The sequence below is a fragment of the Protomyctophum parallelum genome, assembly GCF_964188405.1.
Source record: "Protomyctophum parallelum genome assembly, chromosome: 14".
NCBI classification, from domain to species: Eukaryota; Metazoa; Chordata; class Actinopteri; order Myctophiformes; family Myctophidae; genus Protomyctophum; species Protomyctophum parallelum.
The window spans coordinates 15,655,528-15,681,463 of NC_139709.1; the positions used below are offsets into that span (position 1 = coordinate 15,655,528).

Consider the following 25,936-nt stretch of genomic DNA (forward strand, 5'->3'; position numbering starts at 1 on the left):
TCAACAGTTAGGCCAGTACTATTTGGTAGAATTGTTTAAAAGTAGTAGTCTGTGTGAATGAACCAAACAGGAAACACATCATCCTAAACTGGCACCTCACCCTGACATGCTGCAGTATACTATTGCACCTGAACACCATATTAGAGTTCTCAAATTCTGCCTGAACCATAGGGCCTGAACCAGATCCTACCCGACGTTTCCGGGTGGGGCTGGGCCCAAAATGTATGATGGTTGGGTTAAAAACAAAAGATTTCAACTGCCCCTAGCGGCCTAACGGTAAGGCCTGTGTTATTAAAGAAAAACGGGCGACTATAGCCAAAGCTCAAACGAAAATCGTCAATTGAAAATCCGTGAAAGTGCATGCTTTCAAGATGTTTTGGCCATTATCCCTGGAACGGAAGGTCCATTCTGCTCAGTTCAAAGCTTGTTGCATTAAGCGCATAATGACCTTTTCAGGTTTGTTAGATTTTCGGGCCTAAAAGTATGGTAAATGTTCAGGCCAGGGCTAGCCTCGGGCCGGCCCAGTAGGTTGAGAACTCTACACCATATCCTATATCCTATCATATGCTGCACCCCAACAACATATCCAATCCTATACTGCACCCTAACACAGCTCACCGCCGACAAAAACAGGTGGACAACCATGATATGAAATAAAGCAATTCCTCTAATGTGCCTCTTTATTTAAAGAAAAATAAAAATGTCATTTAATTATCCTCCCAGGCCAAACAAAGGTTTCACACCTCCAATCAGTTTCACTCTTTTGGGGATTTAGACTTGTACGCAGTAGAATCCTCACACGGGTAACTCAAAGAGAGTTACAGCTCTACAATATGACACTGAGGACTTTACTGTGTACTGTAGCAGACGAAAAGACTAAAGGCAAATCCATTACTTTGTCGCGCGGCGGCGCCTCGAGTGGAGAATAGCCGCGCGACGCCGCAGTGCGACGCAGCATGAATTAGGCTCGATGCCGTTTGTACAAGGAAAATAGCTTTGTCTTGTTGGATGCTGCTCACACATTCATAGCGCCTGTGCCATCGGGTGTCGCTTAATTTATACACCGTCGTACGACAAAGTATAAATTAGGCTTTATATGGCTCCAAAAGGACCAAAGAATTACTAATATTGCACGCTCTCATTTATTCACCTCCATTCTAAAACATGCTTTCCTATGTGTGTATGTATACATATTTACCGTATACATACATAGGTATGTACACCTAGGCCACACACATAATTAAACATGTATAATTGTACATATATATTTATATAGACCTATAAATTTACATGTACATACATTTATAAAAGATTACGCACAAACAGACACTCGTGCTCGCACTCACACTCACACACACACACACACACACACACACACACACACACACACACACGCATGAGTGCGTGCGCATACGCCCCACACACAAAAAATGCGTCTGTGAATCTTAACGTTTTGTTTTTATGTACACATGCGCACACATACGCACCGGGCACACGCACGTACACATCTCAGACATACAGCATATCGAAAACAAAAAATAAACAAAACAAAAAAATAAAATAAAAATAAAACGTTGGTTCCTATTAAAACAACACCAGGTTGCAATTTTGGACACTTTTAAATGGATTTCCAATGTTCTTTTTTTTTCTTCTTTTTCTTTTTTTTTCTTAAAGCTGTGAAATTCAAAAGTAAAAAGGAAGAGAAAAATAACAATAAAATAAAAATGAAAGAAAGAGAAAAAAAGGCATGACGCTGCAACATGTGGTCCTTACTGCAGGTAAGTGGTTAATTTGCATAATGTATACAGGTTTTGTAGGATTTTTTTCCCCTATTTTTTTATTTTTTACTAAACAGCATTTCCTCTTTTCTTTTTTTTTATAAACCAGAAAAAACTAAACTCTACAGAGAAAGTCCCCTACCGCCGCAGTGCCTCCACTGCCCGATAGAGATGTGACATCAAGCTGTACAGCGCAGTCAAAAACATACTTACATCTGAGCTCATTTTTACAGGTACAGCCATAATCAAGGCACAAAGATCTACAAGTAGATTCGTTTTTCTTTCAATAAAGTTGTACAAAATAATATTACATTTTACAGTCTGTACAGGATAAATCAGCCTTGCACAGTGTACAAGTTCAACCGAAAAAGAAAAAAAAAAAAGAAAACCCAATACATTTTTTCTCTCCATCCCCTCCCCTCTCCCGCCCCATCAAGAAGAATAAGAAAAAGGAAAAGAATAATCTTCCAAAGCCAGTGGTTCTCAAAGTTGGGGGTCCAGAGACCCTCAGTGTTCCTTGTGGGGGTTCCAAATAGACCCCTACAGGTCTGTAAACTCTGAGTGTACAAATACAAATGAACGGACCTGTAAATACAGGTCCGTTCATTTGCATTCGTACACTCAGAGTTATGGGGGGGGGTTCTTGAAAAAGAAAGGAGAAAAAAGTTTGAGAACCACTGTTTCTGAGCTAAATTAAAAAGGATGGTTTGTGTGAACAAGACGTGGCCGAGTCCCGTGAAAAAGAAAAGAAAAAAAAGGTGTCTTTCTTCGTTGGCAGACACGCTTCTAGGCGGAAAGCAGCGGCGGGCGGGCAGCGATTGTGGTGGTTTGCACAGGAGGCTTCTTGTCCGTCAAAACCTTTCATTCCAATAGATTCCACCACCGTTCCTTCCTTCCTTCTCGTGTGCGTCCCTTTCTTTCTTTGTTTCTTTCTTTCTTTTAACGTTTCTCTCTCTCTCTCACACACGCTTGACACACGCGCATGCGCGCACACACGCGCACACACACACACACACACACACACACACACACACACACACACACACACACACACACACTTATGCTTAATCCATGCTCCGTCTTACTCACTGCCGTACGACAAAGTATAGATCTGGCTTTTTTAGGCTCCACATGTGTGCATCCCACGTGCGTGCACACACACACACACACACACACACACACACACACAAACACACACGCCTCACGGTCCACCTGCGACTCGGCACGCTTACATTGTGACAGAGTAATAAATATGTGTGATGCTACATTGTGTGTATGCCTCCTCCAACAAAAGAACAAAGTTATTAAGGAACCTGATGCAAAGTGCATTACAGTATATATCTCTTCATTATCTCAGCTGCTTGTTTCGCCCCTCCGTGTCCACTGTTAACAAGCCGTCATCGTGTGTGTGTGTGTGTGTGTGCGTGTGTGTGTGTGTGTGTGTGTGTGTGTGTGTGTGTGTGCGTGCGTGAGCGTGCAGGGGAATCATTATGGTGGGGTGGGAGGGGCAAAGGTCATGGTGGTGATGCCAGCTTCGATTGGCAAAGTGACACACGGACAATATACGGCAGCCGCTTGCACCATCACATGCTCCCACCCTCTCACTGTTTTAACGGTCATACACACGCACGTGCACACATGCACGCTCGCGCACACACACACACACACACACACACACACACACACACACACACACACGCACACACACGCACGCACACACGCACACACACACACACACACACACACACACACACAGCCTCCACGCTGAGGTCCTGGGGGTGTGTTTTACATGTCCACACCCACCAGTCCAGGTCCAATCACAAAGCCAACATCAGGATCGAAAACAAAAGGAGGGGGTGGGGGGGGGGGGGAATAAGGAGGTAGCCCAAGGCTTAGTGGAATGACAAAACAAAACAAAAACAAGGCATTCGAGAGCTAAACGTTGTTCCCCTGCCTTCCGTTTAAGCTTAATATAATATACTACTCCGTAAACGACGGTGTTGTCTGTCGGCACGCCGCCCCACACTGTCGTACACTGTCATGCCACGGCGTGTAAATTAGGCTTCACGTGGGTGAAATGGGGGGGAAGGGTGAACCAAGCTCCTAAAAATAAAAACAAAAACTACAAAAATAAAAAGACAGAGAAAAGCTAAATTAAGAGGAGAGGAGAAGAGGATTTGACACACTTCAGTAGTACTTCATAGTCCTCGACAGGAAGGAGAGCGGGAGGGGGGTTGGTCGGGAGTTTGTTTGTTTGTTTGTTTGGGAAGGGCAGCAGGATGGGGGGGGGGGTTGTGGTGGTGTAAGGATGGGGTTGTCGAGGATGCAGAATGGTGAAAAAACACAGAGGGGCTTTGCCTCCAGGGGGCGCTCTCTCTCTCTCTCTCATCACAAGAGTTCGTACTGCCTCAGGTGCATTCTCTGGATGATGTCCCGGCAGTCGTTGAACACCCGCCTGATGTTCTCGGTGTCGACGGCGCAGGTGAAGTGAGGGTAGCAGTAGTGTCTGCCGTCACCACTCGCAGTGCTGATCCTCTGAAAGAGAGAGAGACAAAATTATGATATTAAATTGAATGCCAGTGACTAAAAATACGTCAAAAAGTTCTCCATATCGCCAATGATGAAAAATGCGTAATGTTTAGATTTTTCTTGATTAAGTTAGATCAAGCTCTTCACCTGCAGCACTTGCCGTAGCACATGCCCTAGCCTTGACGAGCTTACAGGCATATACGAAGGCTAAAATTATGTAATTTAGATAGCATATTATGTAGACTGAAAATCGGTCTGGATGAATTGTAAATAGTTCACCACGGTATGAAAGGCTCTGGGTTGCTAGGCAACCGAGTAAACAGGAAATCAACCAGAAGTGAAAAGGTTTGCCTCCATGTAAACAGCTTTTTTTTTTTTTATGCATTTATCTCGGTTCGCGGATTCAGGTTTTTGATCAAAACAAGCTTTATTCACAGAACTAAAGCATTGATTATTGTGGTTACAAAATGTATGTTTTGGGGGAATTAAAATAACATTTTTACTTCCGGTTCACGGCTCGGGACCAAATGGCCTTCAAAATAAGAGTATGCACTGAAAAGGCCTTGGCATTGGCGGAAGAATGAATGAACTAATAGTGGCAGTCAATGAGTTTTAACTTGCAACAGAGCCAATCCATGAATCATGACTGATACTCACAAGGAACTCGTCGCGAATGAAAAACTTCGCTCTCGTCACTTTTGGGTCTTCACCAGGTTCAGGGGATGCTGAAAGAACCCAAAGACAAACAACTCAGATACAGATCATGTGCAGGAGTGCAGATTAGTAGGGCTGCTCAATTATAGCAAAGATCATTACAGTCATTATTGATTAAATTATCATTATCCCGATTATCACATTAACACAACTGCTCACTTTGTTTTAAATACATGTTTTGCTCCTTTATTGTCTGATCATAGACCACTTTGTATTTGAATTCCAGATGATTAAACACATTGATCGAATTGCCTTGTGGTGCGCTGCACAACACGCCAACGTGTAACACAACTTTCACAGTGCTTGCTGTTACAGCTGATTTGGTTTTACCTTCCTCTGTTTCTGTCTTCCTGGCTTGAGTTGATCTAAACATGCCACAGCCTAACAACTGACAGTGACATTCTGCTTTTGGGGAGGCGGGCTCCACCACCTCTGTGAATGAAAGGGGTGTGCTGGGTCCATAACATGAGACACAACAAGAGCATCATTGCGAGCCGGAATGTGGCACAATGATTGTTTCATCTGAACTATCTTGTTTTCATAATCGTTGGAAGCTAAATTTGTGATTGAAGATAAAAATGCTTATTGAGCAGTAAGATCTAGTATCACATTCAAATCACTAAACCATTTAAGCTCTATATACTTAGTGGACCAGGGTGGGGACCTCTATACTTAGTCCCTCCCCTACACCACCTTCTTGCAAAAAATTGCTGATCTACAAGCTCACACACAACGCACCACAAAGTGATGTGAGCTTGTAGATCGGCCATTTTCGCCAAATGTTGTTCACCCCAGATTAGGGACAATAGTATTTGTGTGGTTAAAAGGTCCCAGCGGGAGCACTCACCTTCATTTGGTATGGTGTAGCGAGCATATTCAGGGAAGTAGTCCTCAATTTTGGATTTTCCAGCTAATACTTTCTCAGCCAGCATGTCCTGCTTGTTCAGGAATAAGATGACCGATATAGTACGTAGCCACCTGGAAAGGAAACGAGGGGAGGGAGATGCATACATCAGAATCAGACACGGGATGAGCAGCGGTGGAATAGGCTCTGTGCATGACAGTAGTTCCCCTTCCCAGAAGCCACCCTGTTTTCTTCCCCCGGTTTGGGCTGAGCCGCTTGAATTTGAGCCACGAGAGACGCCACCAAGCAAGCTACAGTGAGCGAGTTGCCGTGTTGAACGTTGCGAAGTTCGCTTGAGTCGGCAACTCGTTTGCTTTAGCTCGCATGGTGGCGTCTCTCGTGGCTCAAATTATATTTAAAAAAAACAAATATATATATATATATATATATATATATTTTTTTTTAATTGATCTAATCCGGTGTGCACGTGACGACGTGCACATGACGTGCACAACAGATTTTAATTGCCTTGTATTTGTCATAATGGCCAAAAATGGCACAACCTCTACACTTTGTTGTCAAGCAGGTGGCACTGAATGAGTTTTAACAACAACAGGATCTGTCGAAGGTGACTCTGTAACTGACAGTGTAGCCTTAGCCTACTACAAATGGAACAAAAGGACCCTTTTATAACAATAAACTGATGGAAATACAAATGGACTGTTTGAATTTGTATTTGGTTGTATTTGTGCACTCTCAGGTAGCACATTCTCCAAGCCATTATATGAGTCCAACGGGGTCCCCGCGGAGGTCTGAATGTGTTACTGTAAAATCAGTGGGAGTGCTCCGGTGTGCTCTGCTTTGCTGCGCTGAGGCATCATGGCGGCGGCAGCACTCGTGTGACCGTTTCGACTATGGCATTATACGTGTCTGGTTGTGTCCCCCCCTCTATGGATTGTGCATGTGCATGATCAAGTTTTCATGGCTATTCATAGACCAGTGCTTTTCAAGCCACTGGTAAAAAGAACCAACTCCAACTGTATTCTGTTCCATTCTATTACCGTCTTTTCTATTCTCCAGTGGATTGTTGACATAACTATCATCACACTGACCTGTTGTTCCAAATACTGCGGAAGAGATCCAGGGCTTCTCGTAGCCTGTTGGTATTATTGTCTTCCCTTATTACCATGTTGTAGCTGCTGCTGGCCACCACAAAGATGATAGCGGTGACGTCTGCACACACACACATTCAAGAAAAACAAAACAAAAACATCATTATCTCCCGACTGAAAAGCGATGATATTACCAAAGTATGTGTCCTCAGTGGTGGAAATAGTAGGCTACTCCGTTTTTTTCATATATTTTATGAATATATTTTATCAATACTACAATGTAGAAATACTCTGTTACAAGTAAAAATCCGGTGTTTAAAATGTACCAAAAGTAAAAGTACTCATTGTGCAGAATGTCAATGTCTGTCAAGTTTTCAAATATTAATATTTTGAAAATAGCAGATATACAATGCAATATGTGTCGCGATGCAAGCTGGTAGATCGGCTATTTTCAAATGGCCGAAATGTATATAGGAGGACTGAAGTGGTTCATGTATGTTTTGTGATAATAATCAAAATCTACAAAGTAACTAGTAGAAGTTTTCAAATAAATGTAGTGGAGTAAAAGTACAAGTTTGAAATTTGAAATATTCCAGTAATATACAAATAGCTCAACATTGTACTTACTACTTAAGTACAGTAACAGTACTCAAGTAAATGTACTTAATTACTTTCAAGGCCCATTTCTGCATTTGAGCCATGTAATGAGATTTAGCCTCTCAGACCTAAAACTAAAGAACATTGTTATCATATAAGAATTTGTCCACAATTCCATGCTGTGTTGACCAACCATAAGAGCGATAACAGGCAAATGTTGACCAATATGATTCTTCTTCATTCTCTCTAAATGTATAGACTTGTAAATTGAGTAATGCATATTTTTAACAATAATGTAACTCTTGAGAGCATAACCCTTACGGGTCCATTTGGTTTCATTTTACGCCCTCGAGAGTTGAAGTTCTATAATGTGGTCCCCGGACCACTGGTTCAAGATCACTAGTTTAAAAGGTATGAAAAACATGAACGTAGGGGGGGAAAGAACGCACCATTAAAGCACTGAATCCATTTTCTTCTCTCGTCCCGCTGGCCTCCTACATCAAACATGCTGTGGAGAAAGACAAAAAGAAGATATTAGGTCATAGCCAGACACCAACTACTGCTACAGTATGCCCTCTAGTGTTCACAGAGAGCACCACGCCACCAAGCTTGTGAGCTTGAGAGAGTGGCGAAATTAACACATGGGTCAATGAGTTCTTTTGATCAGTTGAGGTTACTGATGTTTAAAGGTAGGGTAAGTTATATGTTTTGGACTGGTTAAAACAAAAGCTTTCTGTTAAAAGGCTAAATCACTATATTCTATAGTTATCATTGCTATAGAGTATTTGTTCAGTAACAGGGGTCTCCCTGTCTCTCCAATAAACTATAAATAAACATAAAATACATTTTCAGGTAGGTGACAAACTTTCAGCCAATCAGGAGAGTAGCCATTTTAAGTTTTAACACTTATTGTAACCAAAGGAACTCACTTACCCTACCTTTATATTGTTTGGCTAAATGTTACTTTTGTTTCGGTATGAATGGATAATGCACTGAGGGAGACCTACAGTATACTGAAATTAAATTGACAATTTACACAATAAAGATGGCAAGAAGAAAATGATCTGGTGAAGAACTTAAAGGCAGTTAAACAGTTATGGACATAATCTGAGATTATCACCATGTTGCATCCGGCTTTGTCGAGTGTCTATAAATGGTATAGCACTTTTATCCAAAGCGCTTTACATAGATTGTGCATTACATTCACACGCACACGCACACACGCACACGCACACGCACACGCACACGCACACGCACACGCACACACACACACACACACACACACACACACACACACACACACACACACACATACACACACACACACCGATGGCGGAGGAAACCATGCGCGAGGCACCAACCTGCACATCGGCAACAATTAGAGGTTCAGAGTCTTGCTCAAGGACACTTCAACATAACTCTGGGGGAGCCCGGGATCGAACATGATAGATAGATATGTTCTCTACCCCTGAGCCACTGCCGTCTATCTATACGAACACAATTGGCCGGTGTTCGGGGGAGGGAAGCCAGGCGGGGACGGTGGAATTTGCCACTACATTTACTCCTACGGGCAGGGAGGGGGCGGCACCTGTCAGCGGGGAGTGTTGGGCGGGAGGAGTAGGACGAAGGCTCCGACTGAATGTCTAAATGACACGCAAAATTACTATTGGCAAATTCTGCTTCATCAAAACAGCTGCACGGTCTCAACCTAGGGCCGTTAAGAACACTAAACACTAAACACGAAATAGAAATGTCAAGGGACATTTCTATTTCGTATTTCCTTGCACCATGAAGTAAAAAAATATAATCTTCAATTTCTGTTTTGAAAATAGCAGATCTACATGCCTGTATATCGGCTACTTTCTACTTTCGGCTAATTTCTGGGCAAAGAAGTATTATGTATTGTAGCACATAAGCGGTTAAAGTAACACAATGTTCCCAGGGGCAGCAGTGGTGTTGTAGGAGGTTACATGTGAATCATTTGGGATGATGTAAAAAAGAAAAAAAGAAAGAAAGAAAGAAAGAAAAATGCCACAAAGGCTATTCAGGTGGCATAATAAAGACTGCTGTGTCTGTGTGAACAGGGAAGTGGGTCACATCCAGTGGTGGAAAAAGTACTCATGTTTTAGTTAAGTAAAAGTATCTGTTACAAGTAAAAGTCCGGAATTCAACATTTACTTGAGTAAAAGGTATTGGCTTCAAAATGTACTCAAAGTACCATTTCCATTTAAGGTTTTGAAATGTAAATGTAAATCTACAAGCTCACAATGTGTTGTAGTGCCATAGGCGCAAAAAAGGGGTACCAAACACATTTGGGGACGGGGGGACAGACATCAAGGATTACAGGTTGTACAATATATGGGTACACATCTGTGTGTTTTTGTTCTTGCTTACTTAAAGTCGCTCTGGATTAAGAGCTTCTGCTAAATGCCTAAATTGTGAGAACTCAATGGCTAAGTTAAAGAATATAAACAAAAAATATATGCAAGACAAGTACTTTTTCTAGACACTATATGATTTAGTTACTCATTTTGGAGCATATATAGCCAAACAGCATCAGCATGTTATTCATGTCAATCATGTAATGTTTTTTTTTTAAGATTTGTTTTTGGCTTTTTGCCTTCATTGATATTATCAAGTGAAGATAGACAGGAAAGAGGGAGAGAGAGAAGGGGAGAGACACGCAACAAAGGTCGTCATGAACGGGACTCGAACACGCGACACGCTGTCAGGCCAAAGCCTATATGTGGCATGCGCCTGGACCACTTAGCCAGCAGGCGCCGCATCAATCATGTAATGTTGCAATACTGTTCATTACAAAACATGAATGAAATGAAAAATGAAAAATATAAAGGTGTATAAATTAATATAAAGTTACAATTTACAAAGAAATATATATATTTAACTATTTTTTGTTAGTTAAAAAAAAGAAAGAAAAACATGCATCGTGAGCTTGTAGATCAGCTATTTTCAAATGGCCTTAATCTATATACTGTATGGCTGAAGTGGTTAATGTATGTTTTGTAATAATAATCAAAATCTTCAAATTAACTAAAGTTTTCAAATTAATTTATTGGAGTAAAAAAAAAAAAAGGAATCCGAGATGTAGTCGAGTAGAAGTAAAAGTATTGAGAACTGGAAATACTCAAGTGAACTACAAATACCTCAAAATTGCACTTAAGTACAGTATTTAAGTACATATAGTTACGTTCCACCACTGGTCACACATCTCATCTCTGGCATCAATCAAGCAGTTACACAACATGTCCGCAGATGGCCATTGGCTACGAGCAGAGCTCCGTATTAACCCCTGCTGGTCCCAGAGTCAAACTGACCAGCTCTGGACTGCTGCGTGTTACGTCTGCACAACATGTGACCACGTGAGTACCATACTGTCATAATCTAGCCTGGTTTACAGCCTGATTCGCTGCGTTCTGTGATTTGTTTTGTCACTTCACTAGTCAGTCCTGGAAAGGGTCCTATATCTTCAAGGTAGGCGGGACATGTAAAAGGTAGAAATCGACTTCTGATTGGTCTGCGGTGCGGGTTGGGGAAAAAAACCCACCAGTTTGATGTCGTATCAATGCGCTACTGCTGTTGCCCTGCAACGTACATATCATTCACTAAACTCACCCCACACAGCCGTCAGTTTTTTTGCACTACTGAATCTGACATAGTGGACTACTGAATCAAATTAGCTTACTTTTTACCGTAGGTTTCACTCTCGAGTCTCAAACTGGCCCATTGTTTGTGAGAAAAGTGAGAAAAGCCTGTGTTAGCTGTTGACGTATCAGCAACAACGTGGCTACGTAAAAAAAACATACTTTTAACCACCACTTCAAGTAAAATGGGGTGGCAGTGGCTCAGGTAGAGTAGCCGGTAGAATGGCCGGATGGGGAAACCGTGAGGTCCCCAGTTTGCTCCCCCAGAGTTAACGTCAAAGTGTCCTTGAGCAAGACACTGAACCCCTAATTGCTCCCGATGTGCAGGTTGGTGCCTTGCATGGCTTCCCCCGCCATGTGTGTGTGTGTGTGTGTGTGTGTGTGTGTGTGTGAATGTAATGCACAATCTATGTAAAGAGCTTTGGATTAAAGCGCTATATAAATGCACCATTTACCATTTAAAAGTATCAATACAGCAATGTAGATTACAAGTAAAAAGTCAGGAATTCAACATTTTGCTTGAGTAAGGCTGTGGTGTTTAAATGTACTTGGTTACACAAGTTTTCGAATGTATAAAATGTATTAAAATATTTGGAAAATTGCAAATCTCGAGCTTGAGGCCTATTTCCGAACAGTGTGATTTATGGAAAGTTACCCTGCTTAATATGGGGGGGGGGGGTATTTGCATGTGGCCCGAGTGGCCCAATGTAGCCTCTACGACGTATTTATGACCGTGCATTTAATTTTGTCTTTTGTCGTGTGGTTTTGTCTTCTGTCACGCGACTCCGTCTCCTGTCACGTGTGGCTTGTGGCCAAGGGTGCGACCTGAGCGAGCACTTACTGAAAGTTCACTTTGTCTACTTGGAATTTCGTCTCAAAGATCCCTGAAGTTAACACTCGACAGCGCAGCAGGTCCTGAAATGCAAAGGGTAGAAGGATAGAGGATGTTGAGGTAAAACACAAAACCTTTTGGAGGTAATACTCAACAACATCAAGTAAATTAACCTGGAAAAAACCTACCTGGTCTGTGGGGGTGTAGTTGCTCTGTCTTACAGAGTCAATTCTGTCCAGGAAACTGCAGAGAAGAGACACAGAGAACATAATGGTTTAAAACGCTATACCATAAGCCATGATACAAAAGGAATTCATAAGCAGTATTAAAAAAATCACACTCGTGTGACATTCTTTGGTTCCATTTACGAACCAACTTTTAGGTTCTGAACCAATTCATTTTCAGTGGAAACACTCTGAACTGATTTAATATTAGGCAGGGAAAAAAAAGTCAAAAAAAAAAAAATCCAAACGCTAGACAGGGATGTGGGGTACTGTACTTTTTATGTATTTGTACTTCAGAAATTGCATCTGAGCCAGTCTTGCATCTTTTATTTTGGAGTGCCGCTTTTTCCATTTAGTTGGTTCATGACTAGTTACATTGTAGATTTGGATTATTATTAAACATACTTATCCACTTCAGCCCTATACACATTTCAGCCATTTGAAAATAGCCAATCTACAAGCTCACAAGCTATCTTCAAAAGCTTTTTTATACATATTAAAACTTGTGAAATGGGACATTCTGCATTATGAGTACGTTCTACTTTAGGTACTTTAAGTACTTTTTGATACCAATACTTTTAGACTTTTATTCAGGTACATTTTGAATTCCGGACTTTTATGTAACTACAATGCAGCATTGATACTTTTACTTAAGTAAAAACATGCGAGTACTTTTTCCACCACTGCTTTTTTTTTAAATGGTGCAACCACTCCAAAGAACGGCAATGTCCCTATGTCCCTATGTTTAGAGTACCAACAGGGGGCACTGTTGCACCACTCACTTCAGACTGGTCTGATTTTTTAGCAGTGCCAATTCTGCTTGCTAGTTGTAGCAGCATGTGGCCACAAGAGGGCAGGTGTGCTCATTCTGAGCTATTTTTGGGTCTCTAGCCGGAGTGATTACATAAGGCGGTTATTGTGGAGGTTAGACAGCTTGCTGTTACTGCCTCTCCTCCACTACTGAGAGCATATGCAGCAGTAAGCAGAGGCTGCTGCCGGCTCTCTCTCTCTCTCTCTCTCTCTCTCTCTCTCTCTCTCTCTGCAGCAGAGGCACCTACAATACATTACATCCCAGGTATTTTAGTGGCACGCTCTTATAACCGGGAGCAACGACTTCTAATTAAAGCCTCGATTTACACTTTTAGCTGTGTGCCGCCTGGTTGCCGTGCCCGGTAAAAAAGAAGAGCAGATCTGCAAGCTAGATCTGCTATTTGTGGCATGTGACGACCGCATAAATCAGGCTTTACAAGTCCAAAGAGGTGTGTGTGTGTGTGTGTGTGTGTGTGTGTGTGTGTGGGGAGGGGGGGACCAACACCGATCTACAAGCTCACAACCCGCCGTGATGATGAGCTAGTACATCGTAGACCTGCTATTTTCGCCCCCCGTAATGACGAGCCCAAAATAACGACCATCAATCAAGACAAAGGCATACTAATAGTGGCGGGAGGGGGGGGGGGATCTTTCAGCGGTATATGGTACTCATCGAAGGGAGAGAATGCAGGCAGACGAGCCCAGCCTGTGAGGAAACGATGGTGGTGAAGTCCACTGCAGAGATACAGCAGGAGAGAGAGAGAGAGATTCCACAATAGTAAACACTGTCTGTCTGCAGCTGACTAACATAATATTCTATGAAATTACACTGTAACATGTACCTTTGTATACGCGTGATATATATATATATATACACATGGGTCTCGACTTCAGCCGACAGGTTGACGCATTCCTTAGAATCGGAGGCTTATCGTATATTATATCACCGTTCCCTGCATGTACTGTATTATTATATCGTCTAGGTGTGTGTGGGGGGGGGGGGGGGGGGGGAGGGGGGATGGGCTATAACTAGCGATGGGACAACGATAATCGTTAATTATTGTTATTGTGATTAAAAAACGGTCACAATAATCGTGTTGCTGAGATTCTAACGCTAGGATGAATGAGCTTTTGTTGAGCTGCAAATTCAGCACCACTTGAACCCTGTAAAGTTGATAAAAAACCTGTAAAGAGCGCAGTACAGTACAGTACAGTGTGCTGTCATTAATGAGACAGTTAGTGTAGACTAGTGTTATGTCATGTATCTACCAGGGCGGATCAATCCACCTCAGCCCAGCATGGTTCCCACAACACAAGCCTTTTTTATGGCAGTGTTGCCAGATTCTGCGAGAGGAATAAGCAACCATGTCTATGAAAATGAGTCTCCTAGTATAGGCAGACAACTATTCTACAATCTCTGAATACTAGAGTCTGGAACCACAACCCCCGAAATCCGAGGAAACTGTCATCTGTTCGTCATTTCCGGTCACAAAAATATATCTTAAAAATAATAATAATTTCCATTTCTGCTAAGCAGCAAGCTATAATATAGAGCACTGAAGTCTGACGTCAATATCGCTAGAGAATATCGCAGGCTTGTGTACTTTTTTATTTGCATTGTAATGCCCATAGGGGAATTTTAGATCGCCTCATATAAGAAAGAACTGTGTTTGAAAAATAAACAAATAATCCAGGCCGTTTCACTCATATGGATATGAAGAATCAACTGATTGCAAGAAAACGCTAATGTTACTACTGCTGAATTAATTAAAAGTTTTGCTAGAAACAGACTGTATCAAATATGACTGACTGACTATCGTAAACGATACAGAGCCACCTCCCTGACAATATCGCCGGGACAGTTTGTTTATTCTTAGACCACAATTCTTAAGAGACAATTTTAAGATGACCCCATGTTATTCTCCATCTATCTATAAATGTATCATGTCTCCGTACGTCTGTCTGTACGTCGTGTGTACGGCTGAAATCCAAGTAACTCGAGAACTGTTCACCCCACCGACTTCAAATTCGACACACGCGTTCTACGCCCCCACAGGGAGTGTACTGCCCGGTGTCGAGTCGGTCGGACCCACGGTTGTCCAGAACCACCACAAAAGGCCTGTGCTCTGGACAGGGCCCTGCCCAGGGTCCATATATGGAGATGGCCTGTTCTGACATCACAACACTCCATATTTGGGCATGCCTGACACCACTCCATATGTGAACGTCTGTAATCCAGGTAACTCTAGAACCGTTCGCGCCACGACTTCAAATTCGACACACGTTGCCCTCACCCCCACAGGGAATGTAGTGCCCGGTGTCGAGTCGGTCGGACCCACGGTTGTCCAGAACCGCCACAAAAGGCCTCTGCCCGGGCTCTGGACAGGGCCCAGGCTCCTTATGGCCTGTTCTGACATCACAACACTCCATATTTGGGCATGCCTGACACAGAACTCCATATATAGGAATAAAGGGACACATAGAGACAGCTACAGAAATCTCCATATATGGGCATAAAAGGGACACAGACAGATGGGTGGAACGGGTACTCTGACAGGGGTACAACGGGTATTGCATAGCCGGGTGGGGCATGGATCTCCAACTTCCAATGTTACCAACTCGGTGCTCTACAGTAGGGTACCAGTCTAGTAGAGGAAAAACCTCCACAAACCCCTTGGAACCAGGGGATGAGTGAGTGACGTCAGGACTTCGGCACTCTATATGCTCAGATGATATATTTGGATACATTTGCAGGTCTGTGAAGACGAAACAAAGACAAAGTGGGGAGGTAGCATCTCATCCGCATGATCATTTTCAGAGATTTCGTGCTCCAGACTGTATGACGGAAGCATTTGAAATGTTTCTGTTTCGCAAGGCTAATGATAACAAGGCCAAAGTATGCGACTAGGCCACATGATCACTTTAAACCTTTACATAGATAGTCTTTTTGACGATGTACAAGCTCACAATGTGCCGTAACCCACATTTGGCACAAGGGCCACATTTGGAACAAAATATTTTCAGATGGGGGGGTCCATGGACAAATACATATTTGGAGGGGGGAGGGGTCCTGAAAAGGTTTGAGAACCACTGATTAAAAAAAACAACAATATAGGAAGGAAGCTCAAATAAGCAACTATACACTTTAAAAACAAGCCCTGAAAAACCGCAAACTACCAACATTTACAAGCGACTTTACAGAAAATCAAGCCCAAGGTCCATTATAATAAGCGGACATGGCAACACTGTTTTCTGGCAGCTCAAGAACATATTTAAAGCTGGTCTTTAATCCAGATTCTTGGTGGGGGGGTTATGTGGCTTTTTTGGTACCACAACTGGAACATGTGTAAACCCTTTCATCTAAGAAGTGGATTACATACCTTAACTACTTAAACCCTATATACTTAGTTATCAGGAGGGGGGGGTCCCTTGGGGCGCTCTATACTATACTACGTCCGTCGTCCCTTTTGCCGAAAATAGCCAAATTGCAAGTTTCGTAGATCTTGTAGCTTGGCTATTTTCACCAAAAATGTTTGGCCCAGAATAAGATTAGGTTAATCTTAATGCTAACTAGCTCATAAGCACAGATTGGGAGGGAGGAGGAGCAGAAATTACTTACTGACTGTGCTGTGACTGTGAAGTGGATTTAAAACAGAAAACACACAATTAAAGGGTGTTAGTGTTGTAAAAACATAAGTCCACATTCTCTGTCTCATATGTGTGCACACTGCACACGCGCACGCATGTGTGTTAATGTACGTTTAATCAAATTAAACGTACAGAAAATTGGAAATACTCAAAGTTGTCCTTTAAGTACAGTACTTGAGTAAATGTACTTAGTGTCTTTACACCACTGCAGGGTTCCGACCGACTGGGAAACAGTGCACTATACCAGCGGTTCACAAACAAAATTTCAGCCCCGTGACCCAGAACCGAAATTATTAAATTACCAAGGACCCAAACTACAAGCTCACAATGTGGCGCGAAGCTATTTTCACTACTTCTTAAATATTAGTTGTAATTTATAGAATTTCTTCGAATTTTCTTTCATTTCTTGATGACATTACTGAAAAAAATCATTGGACTTTGTTATTACTCATGAAAAGTTTTTTGGAATGTTTTTTTTAAAATGTTTTGAAATAATTATTAATAATATAATTAACCCATTCTGACCGGGCACCCATTTTGGTGTCAGCATCATGTTATGCTTTAGCTATTTAAAAATAGCAGATCTACAAGCTCATATCGCGCCACCGAGTGGCGCGATACGAGCTTGTAGGTCTGCTATTTTTGAAAAATCGAAGAGCGACTGACATTTTTTAGAATCTGATCTCAGGTCAGAATGGGTTAATCAGACCAGTGTGTGTCCAGTGGAAACCTCGTATGAATCTGATCTCAGGTCAGAATGGGTTAAAAACCAAATGTAGAAAACTAAAATCAGGGGGACCCATAACAAATGAACAATGTGTCTACGACCCGAGTCCCGACCCACCGTTTGGGAAACAGTATACTATGACTATACAATGGGGGACACACACGTCGGGCACATAGACAAGAAGATAGCTTCAACCATTCACCTCATCTCTGCAACAATGGGAGTATTTTTAGTTAGCCTTCCTTGTGCCAAAAAAAATAAAAAGATGAAGGTTATAATTACTCTGACTGGCATGTGACAGACGGCACTATTGGTAGAACAGTGGAGAGCCAAATATAGTCCCTGCACGCATGCGCGCGTGCACACACACACACACACACACACACACACACACACACACACACACACACACACACACACACACACACACACACACACACACACACACACGGTTGGGGGGAGTCAGAGACACACTCCCCCAATGAAAAAGTACCAATACCAAAGTAGACATTACATATATTAAAATCCACAAAGTAACAAACTTCTTTTCAAAAAATTGCATTGGTGTAAAAACTACTATATTTGCCTCTGAGATGTAGTGGAGTAGAAGTAAAAGTACTGACATTTTGAAATACCTCAAAAGTAAAAAAATATATAATAACTTCATTTGTATAGCACCTTTCATACAAAAAAATGCAGCCCAAAGTGCTTCACATTAAGATAATAAACAGTAGAATCTAGAATGCCAGAAAAAACAGAACTGGCAAACAGAAACATAACTAAACTAAAGACCAAGTCAGACCAAGTCTAGGGAAGAATTATACAAATTAATCAAAATAGAAATAGCAATACAAAATAAAGAATAATAAAAAAGTAGTAAAAAAACAAAACAAACAAAAGACATGATATGACATGAACACAAGATTAATTCAGATAGTACAGTACAATACTTAGTTACTTTAGTTTACACCACTGTCAAGTAGTCTTCTAGACTCAATGGTGTCAGGCGTGCGAAACAATAGGCAATCGACAAGCTTTATAGAACTGCTATTGTCGGTGCACGCCATACGACAACGGGAGCATAAATTACGCGATATTATCCATATAATTTAAGCGTAAATGAATAGCCCAGAATCCAAAGAGGTCCAAGCCAAGGTTTGGTTTCATTTGATTTCCTCCCAGAGCCTGTTCTCTAGTCTAGAGCCATCAAAGATCATGCTGTCATGTGCTTCCTCTAGGTGAATGTATGCACAATGCTTCAGTTAACACATTCCCTCCCGTTAGGCGGGATCGAGAGGCCAGTGCCAGGCAATTGCAGAAGAAGAGACAACTTCCGCCCGACCCGGAAGTGATAGCCCTTCATATTTGAGCCACATCCTCATTCTAAACTGTGTACTAAAGATGGAGTGCCATGATTTTTGTACTTTTTCTGTTTTGTATAGTGTCTATGGAGTTAACATTACTGAGTCTAATAGACCCCAAGGTGTGGTTATAATATTCAAATATGTCTTCCCTGTGTATCTTTGTTTCTTCCTGAAAGCTGAAAGCCTTTGAGTCAAAAGGCCCAATCGAAAATACACCACTTGTTTAGTGACATCATAACCCTAACTAACCCCTCCCCTAAATCATACAACAACTGTGGGCGAGGCTTAAGTTCAGGTGGGTGGTGCTAGCGTGAAAACCAGGTATACTTAATAAACTGGTGGGTGGGCCACATACAAACATAATTTTAACACTTTCTGTACACTTTTTTTTTGGGGGGGGGGGGATGGGGTGGGGGTTGGGGCACAGCACTCCATCTTTAAGTTAATTTTGCCGGGGACCCAGTGGAACCCCGTCAAGGACCCCTGGGGGTCCCCGGACAGTGGACACCACTTTTAGGACCACCATTCTACACTGTATCCCTTTGTCCCAAATTAGCTCATGGCATGAGCTTGTTATAGATCTGCTTTTTTGGGCTAAATGTTCCACCCCTAGAATATGGATGGTGTGTGTTTTTGGGGCTTGTTTTTTTCTTGTTCTTTTTTCCCATTTCTTCTGCCTTTGTAACTCTTGTTTTGAGTCCTAGTCTGAGCAAGTAATGGGCACACATTAGTTTGGCATTTAATGCCTCTGTTGCTAGGTTTTGTGTTCCATTCTGTTTGTCCTGTTGTCAAGTCGGCAGGGCTAGCGGTGTGAGCCAGAAGAGATCTCGAGTGGATCGAAGTGTGTGTGTGTGTGTGTGTGTGTGTGTGTGTGTGTGTGTGTGTGTGTGTGTTTGTGTGTGTGTGAGTGTGAGTGCGTGCGTGCGTGCGGTGGTCCTATCTGGTTAGTGAGTCTAAAGGCCTGTCTTTGCACTGCGGTCCTTTTTGTTTGTTTAATTCACTCGCCCTATCTGGAGGCCTTTTGTTAAACCAATTCTAAGAAATATTTATATCGTTGCTGTCAGGCGGCAACCTTGTATCTCAATATTTCAATATATATATATATATATATTTTTTTAATTAATTTATATTTTTTGTCCCACGATTTTGTAACCCATTTTTCACCCCTGTGTAAATCATCCTGTGATGTGATCCTGGGCTCTACACACCCTCCGCCAACCTAGGGAGAGCAACGGACTTAACTCATGCTTCCTTCATGCTTGAGTGTCCAAGTTGCTCCTTTACACCTGACAGGGGGGAGTTTCCCTGGTTGGACGTAGCGCGTGGAAGGAGCACGTTATTCCAACCAGTTCCTTTCCCCTCCATCAGGCGTCCCGGCTGGCCAGGGGGAGGCAGTTTAGAGACCAGGATTACTGCATGTTTTTGTCAGGGTACCTACCCTAGGGGACACGGGGAGAACATGCAAACTCCACACAGAAAGGCCCAGATATATTTTTTAATCCTTTTTTAAGTTAGTTTTTTGTAAAAGAATGCCTATATCTTTGATTTGGCCACCACTGCTGATCCGTCGACTGGAGGGTGTTGAGGTGAAGAGCTTCATCCATTACGTATATAAGGGAGATGCCAGCCACCCGACGAAGAAAACTCATTTCGGCCGCTTGTATTAGCGTATCAGGTGAAAAGAAGCAGGTTGGACTCCTCATGCATAGAAGCAAGCATGAGGTCAGTCCGCTGCCCCCTCAGGTTTGCATAGGAAGTGTAGCGCCCAGGATTACATAGATAATTGGGATAAAAATTTATAAAAATTAAAAAAAAAAAAAGGTGTAAAAGAAAGACAAAAGAAAAAAGGAACCCGTAATGGATTGACCTGACCACCATGCCAACTTGATCCCTGGTTGTGTTGTATTTAGCATCTCTGCTCCGGACGCTCTGCATCGCATCGGGATGCTTGCCTCGCACGCACACGCACGCACAAACACACACACATACACAGCGGTCATCTCCTGGGTCACTCAGTATGAGCAGCTATGTATAGCCTCTGTTATGGACACTATTTCTGGACCGGCCCTTCTCCTTTTTTTCACACTCATCTTGGCCCTGGTTATAATGTTGTCTGCCGGGGTGGAAACCTCTTATCTCCATTTTCTAAACTTTTTTGTGGGTTTTTCTCCTCATACTACCAACAGCATCACACAAAAGTAGCAGAAGTAGCAGATCTACAAGGTTGTAGATCTGCTACTAGGAAAGGGGGGGGGGTGAACAGTACAGGACAGAAAAGCGTTCAGTACTGAGCTGGAAGGCATGGGTAATCTAGCTCCTCCTTCCACCAGAACTCTAAAGCACTGCTGTAGTGCTTTTCAAAACACTGGGAGTAAATATCCCTTCATTTTGGGGGTTATTAACCGTCCCCAGGTACGTATATATACGTACGTCGACGCTAGGTGGCGTATATATGTACCCCAATGTAGACTCCGTCTATATAATGGTTCGGAATCGGTCCAGTTCCCATAACAACGCCCCAAAGATGGGATTGCAAATATATTCACAGTGCAAAGCAGTGGGAGAGAGGATTTTCAAACCGTCATAACTCAGATTCTAAGATCGCTGTTCTTGGTGGATTTTCTGCCATCCACATTTCGGATTTAATTTGTGCTTTTGTACTGCGACGATGGCGCCATGTAAACGCTTCTGATGAGAGGTAAGGAGCGTGTGAGTGTTCCAATGCTACGGTAGTGTGTGTAGCGAGAGTGTGTGGGGGGCGGTCAAACACTGTCTTCTTAAAGTGAACGTGTATGCTGGCCCCTGGAGCTGGGGTTTATGCTAACAGCTAGCGGTAGAGATATAGTTAAAAAACAATAACAAAAACATGAATGGCCGGAAAATAAAGAGTTTACATAGTACACAAGACATGACCAAAGCATTCCCGGGGGTCACCAGCCTAAAAGGTTGAGAACTCCTACTCTAAAGGGCCAGGCTGCCGAGTGAGCGTGTTTCCTACTGGTGAAACACTGGTGTAGCAGAGTGTTTCCTACTGGTGAGTGGTGACCCACTGGTGTAGCAGAGTGTTTCCTACTGGTGAGTGGTGACCCACTGGTGTAGCAGAGTGTTTCCTACTGGTGAGTGGTGACCCACTGGTGTAGCAGAGTGTTTCCAGTGAGCCAACATGCACAATAGCAGCACCCTGCTTGACCTGAATGGAACAGAGCCTTCATTAGTACCATCGGGTACAGCTGTGAAGGAAGTAGGGAAGAGTTATTCTAGTGTGCATAGAGCCTATATTGTGCCAATGTTACTGTAGAATGAAGGGGAGGAAAAAGCCTGGACGGGACATTCAGACAACCTCCACATCAGTGACAACATGCCTGCCCATGCAGCCTCATGTGCTCATTTGACTTTTCACAAATAGTAGACCATCTTTAATTTACAGTGGAGAGAGAGTCCTGATCAATAGTTTCCATATTTTGAGCGGCCTGGCCCGCTATCCTCGCCCTCACTTTAGCCTCTGGTGCGCTGCACAGCAGCTGCAGCCATTTTAAAACTTGTCGTCAGTGTTGATTTAGTTTACTTTTTTTCGTCGACTACATTTTTTCACTAAAACTATATGACTAAATATACTGAAAGCTTTGTAAATAAATAAAAACTAGACTAAAATATATAGTGGAGAAGAGTTCATTTTATGTTCGGTTGCGCTCGGGTGTTGATCTCTGACATCTGCAGATCGGCTATTTTCAGCATGCAACAAAGTGTAAAATCAGCCATTACGACGCCATCAAGGCCCGCCAGCAGTTGATTTTACAAAATCAACCGTAGATTTAGTCGACTAAAATCGTATGATATATAACAATAAAACATTTGAGGTAAGGGTCAGGGTGCTGCTATTGTGCAAATGGACACAAATGGACCCTTACGGTCCATTTGGTTACATTTGTACACTCTCAGAGTTGAGTGGGTCCTTGAAATAAATAAAAAAGTTTGAGAACCACTGTACACTAAATGGAACAGAGCCTTCAAGTACCATCGGTAACACCTTTGAAGAGGTAGGGAAGGGGCCTGGAAGTAGGAAGAGTTATTCTAGTGTGCATAGAGCCTATTCACCTGGTTATTCTAGTGTGCATAGATAGAGCCTATTCACCTGGTGGAAAGATCTGGTTATTCATCTAAACTCCACCCAGACAGAACACTGTGCTTGCTCTCTCTTTCTTTCCTTCTTTCATCCTTTCCTCCTTCTCCTCCTCCTCTCTCTCTCTCTCTCTCTCTCTCTCTCTCTCTCTCTCTCTCTCTCTCTCTCTTTGCGGGACGGATCTTACAATCTATCACCGGCTCAGTGGGCACTTCCTAAATATAGGAGCCAGGAACGGAGACACTCCTGAAAGTCAAAGCGAACCCTGTGTAAACACAAAGTGGCCTGCTTTATCTCAACCACCAGGCCGCGTCCACTCCTGCTTTTTGAAAGGTGTTGTATGAAAATTGTAAAAATACATCATAATGCCCTTTTCGTCTCTGCACAGCATCTAACCACCGACCGTTGCATTACGGGTCTGCTGCTTAAAATAGTCTCCTCCAAGTCCCCCAAATTCTGTGTGAGCCAACACTGAGGAGATGGTGTGTGTGTGTGTGTGTGTGTGTGTGTGTGTGTGTGTGTGTGTGTGTGTGTGTGTGCGTGCGTGTGTGCGCGTGCGTGCATGAAACCGCACATGAAAGCCCGACACAAATCCCTCATGGTAGCTCTCCACCCCAAACTCTAATTCTTCATTTATATTATGTGCAGCCGCGGTGTTCGTTTGGTGCACCAAAAATAGCAGATCTACAAGCTCCCAACAGCAGAAGCAGCAGCGCGTGAGCAGTGCTACGCGGCGGCGTTGAGCTCGTAGATCCGCTGCTTTCATGCCATCATCGTACCATGACCAGATTCTACAAAAATCTTCTAAATCATGACAGTTTTCTGAAAATCTTGTTTCTGTATCAGTGGTTCTCAATCTATTTCATGTCACAAGGACCCCAAATTATATGTATTCGGCCGCCGACCCCTACCTGAAAATATGTTGTTCCAGGGACCCCCAAGAAGCAAAAAGATATGAGTTAAAAACGTTTCTGTGAAACAATATATCATTATATATTCGAATATTTGAACACGTTAAAGATTTTTCTATGCTTGTAACGCATGATTGTATATCTGCTATTTTTATAATTATAATTAATAGCTAAAGTTTAAAATAATGGTTAAAGTGGTTGTTTAAAAGCTAAGGTGACACTGATGTGTTCCTGGTCTTAATGGGTTAATTCTCATACTATGGAAGTCCACAAAAAAAAAAAAAAATCCAGAGTACTTTAACTCAAAAATAATCCAACCCAACATTAATAGATTAGCTGTCAGCCACTGTGTGTGCAAGCCTGGTGGTATTTAAAGAAAATGCAGGTAAAAATAGACCAATCAGCAGTTATTGAGTGGGTTTTCCAAAGCCCTCGTCCCATAAAACAGCCACAGCACACTGATGGCTGATAGATTGTTCCGGTTTGGAAGTGAAGCACTGACCCAGTGAAAATGAGCTCTTCCACGTTTCCCCCTAATCAAATGCCAATAACCAATAAGCAATATCAGACGGTGTGGGAGTTTACACAGTATCCTCCACGTCGGATTGCATAACTCCAGTGGTGGAAAAAGTACTCAAAGGTTTACTTTTTACTTAAGTAAAAGCATCAATACTGCACTATAGAAATACTCCATTACAAGTAAATGTTCAGAATTCAAAATGTACTTGAGTAAGTATAGTATTAGCATCAAAATATTACTTAAACTATCAAAAGTAAAAGTACTCATTATGCAGAATGTCCCATTTGAAGATTCAAATGTATACAAATCTTTTGAAAATAGCAGATCTACAATATCAGTTAATTACCAGCGGCTGCCTTATCTCCAGAATTGTGCTATGAAATGTAAATCAACACATCCATTTAACTTTCAAATATCAGTATCTAGGCTAGTTAGGCTAATGACAAGTTCAGCTGCAAATAATAAAATTTAAATAAAATATATGGTAGGCTATGTCCTTAACTTAAGCCAATTATAACCTCAAAGGGGTACATTCACAATGAGAGTCAGTCAGACAGACAGACAGACAGACAGAGTCTGTCTACTTGGTACAGATAGTAGTACTTCAACAAGTCAGAAGAACTTAGAGTGAAGCTCTTTTGGTTGCTCAAAGCTCTATCTGGGTTGTCCTCTTTGTGTCTTCAGGTTGAAAACAGCAGACTGTCGCTTAAGCAACAACTAACGTGCAGTCACATTCGTTGCAAAAAAGGCTGATCTACAAGCTCACAACACGTCAAACAGCTTGCCTCCATTACTCACTGTCTGGGTAGATGTAATTTCAACGTGTAGTTTGTTCACTTTGTTGTTGTGTTCAATGTGTTGTGCGCGAGCCCGGCATCTGCACGCTGATGTGACAGCTGACAGTCAGACAGGAGCGAAGGTACCGTAACGCTCACTTTAAAAAAATAATAATAATAAAAAATAACCGGCTAATATATATTAAAAAATGTATTGCTTAATTCAATGGTACCCGCGGTAATTAATAGGGGGACGGCGTTTTATTGAAGGAAGTAATGTATTTGAAGAAATACGGTATTAAAGAACATCTCTCATGTCCCCATGGAGGTCGGCGTGGGGGTTCGTGGTAGTCTGCGTGGGGGTCCGGGGTTACAGTGTCTCGACTGAGACTCAAATGTGTTACTATGTGTTATTAAATCAGTGGGTGTCACTGTTTTGCTGCGCTGCACTGTTATGCTGAAATAAGTTAGCCTAAATAATTCTGAGGTATCATGGCGGTGGCGCTGCTCGTGCGACCGTTTAGAGACGATGGCATATTAAAAGTATCTGGTTGCGTAGAGACGAGGCAGCCAATCAGAATTCTCGTCAGACTAGCTTGTCGACTCTGCTGGTAAAAAATTAATAAAATAAATAAAACAATGACAGCTGACGGGTAAGATAGATTGATGGACAACATTCTTCCATCAGGATGATGGGCTCACTGGACTGCCTACATAGGCCTATGACAGCTCATTGGGCTTCCTGCTACATAGGCCTATGACAGCTCA

General features: G+C 42.4%; 1 protein-coding gene across 2 annotated transcripts in view; it reads right to left on the minus strand.

The window, feature by feature from the left end:
• Window positions 1-2,357: 2,357 nt before the first annotated feature.
• Window positions 2,358-25,936, minus strand: part of LOC310870900 (guanine nucleotide-binding protein G(olf) subunit alpha) — an 86,866-nt gene continuing 63,287 nt past the window's right edge. The window contains exons 6-12 of one of the 2 annotated variants that reach the window (XM_083782264.1): window positions 12,257-12,311; window positions 12,078-12,151; window positions 8,024-8,082; window positions 6,978-7,098; window positions 5,869-5,999; window positions 4,965-5,032; window positions 2,358-4,313 (exon numbers count right to left, since the gene is read on the minus strand). In XM_083782264.1, the coding sequence (XP_083638390.1) occupies window positions 4,167-4,313; window positions 4,965-5,032; window positions 5,869-5,999; window positions 6,978-7,098; window positions 8,024-8,082; window positions 12,078-12,151; window positions 12,257-12,311 (655 nt within the window). In that variant the 3' untranslated portion in view covers window positions 2,358-4,166. The remainder of the gene's footprint in view (window positions 4,314-4,964; window positions 5,033-5,868; window positions 6,000-6,977; window positions 7,099-8,023; window positions 8,083-12,077; window positions 12,152-12,256; window positions 12,312-25,936) is intronic. The other variant, XM_083782265.1, reaches the window with a different exon arrangement.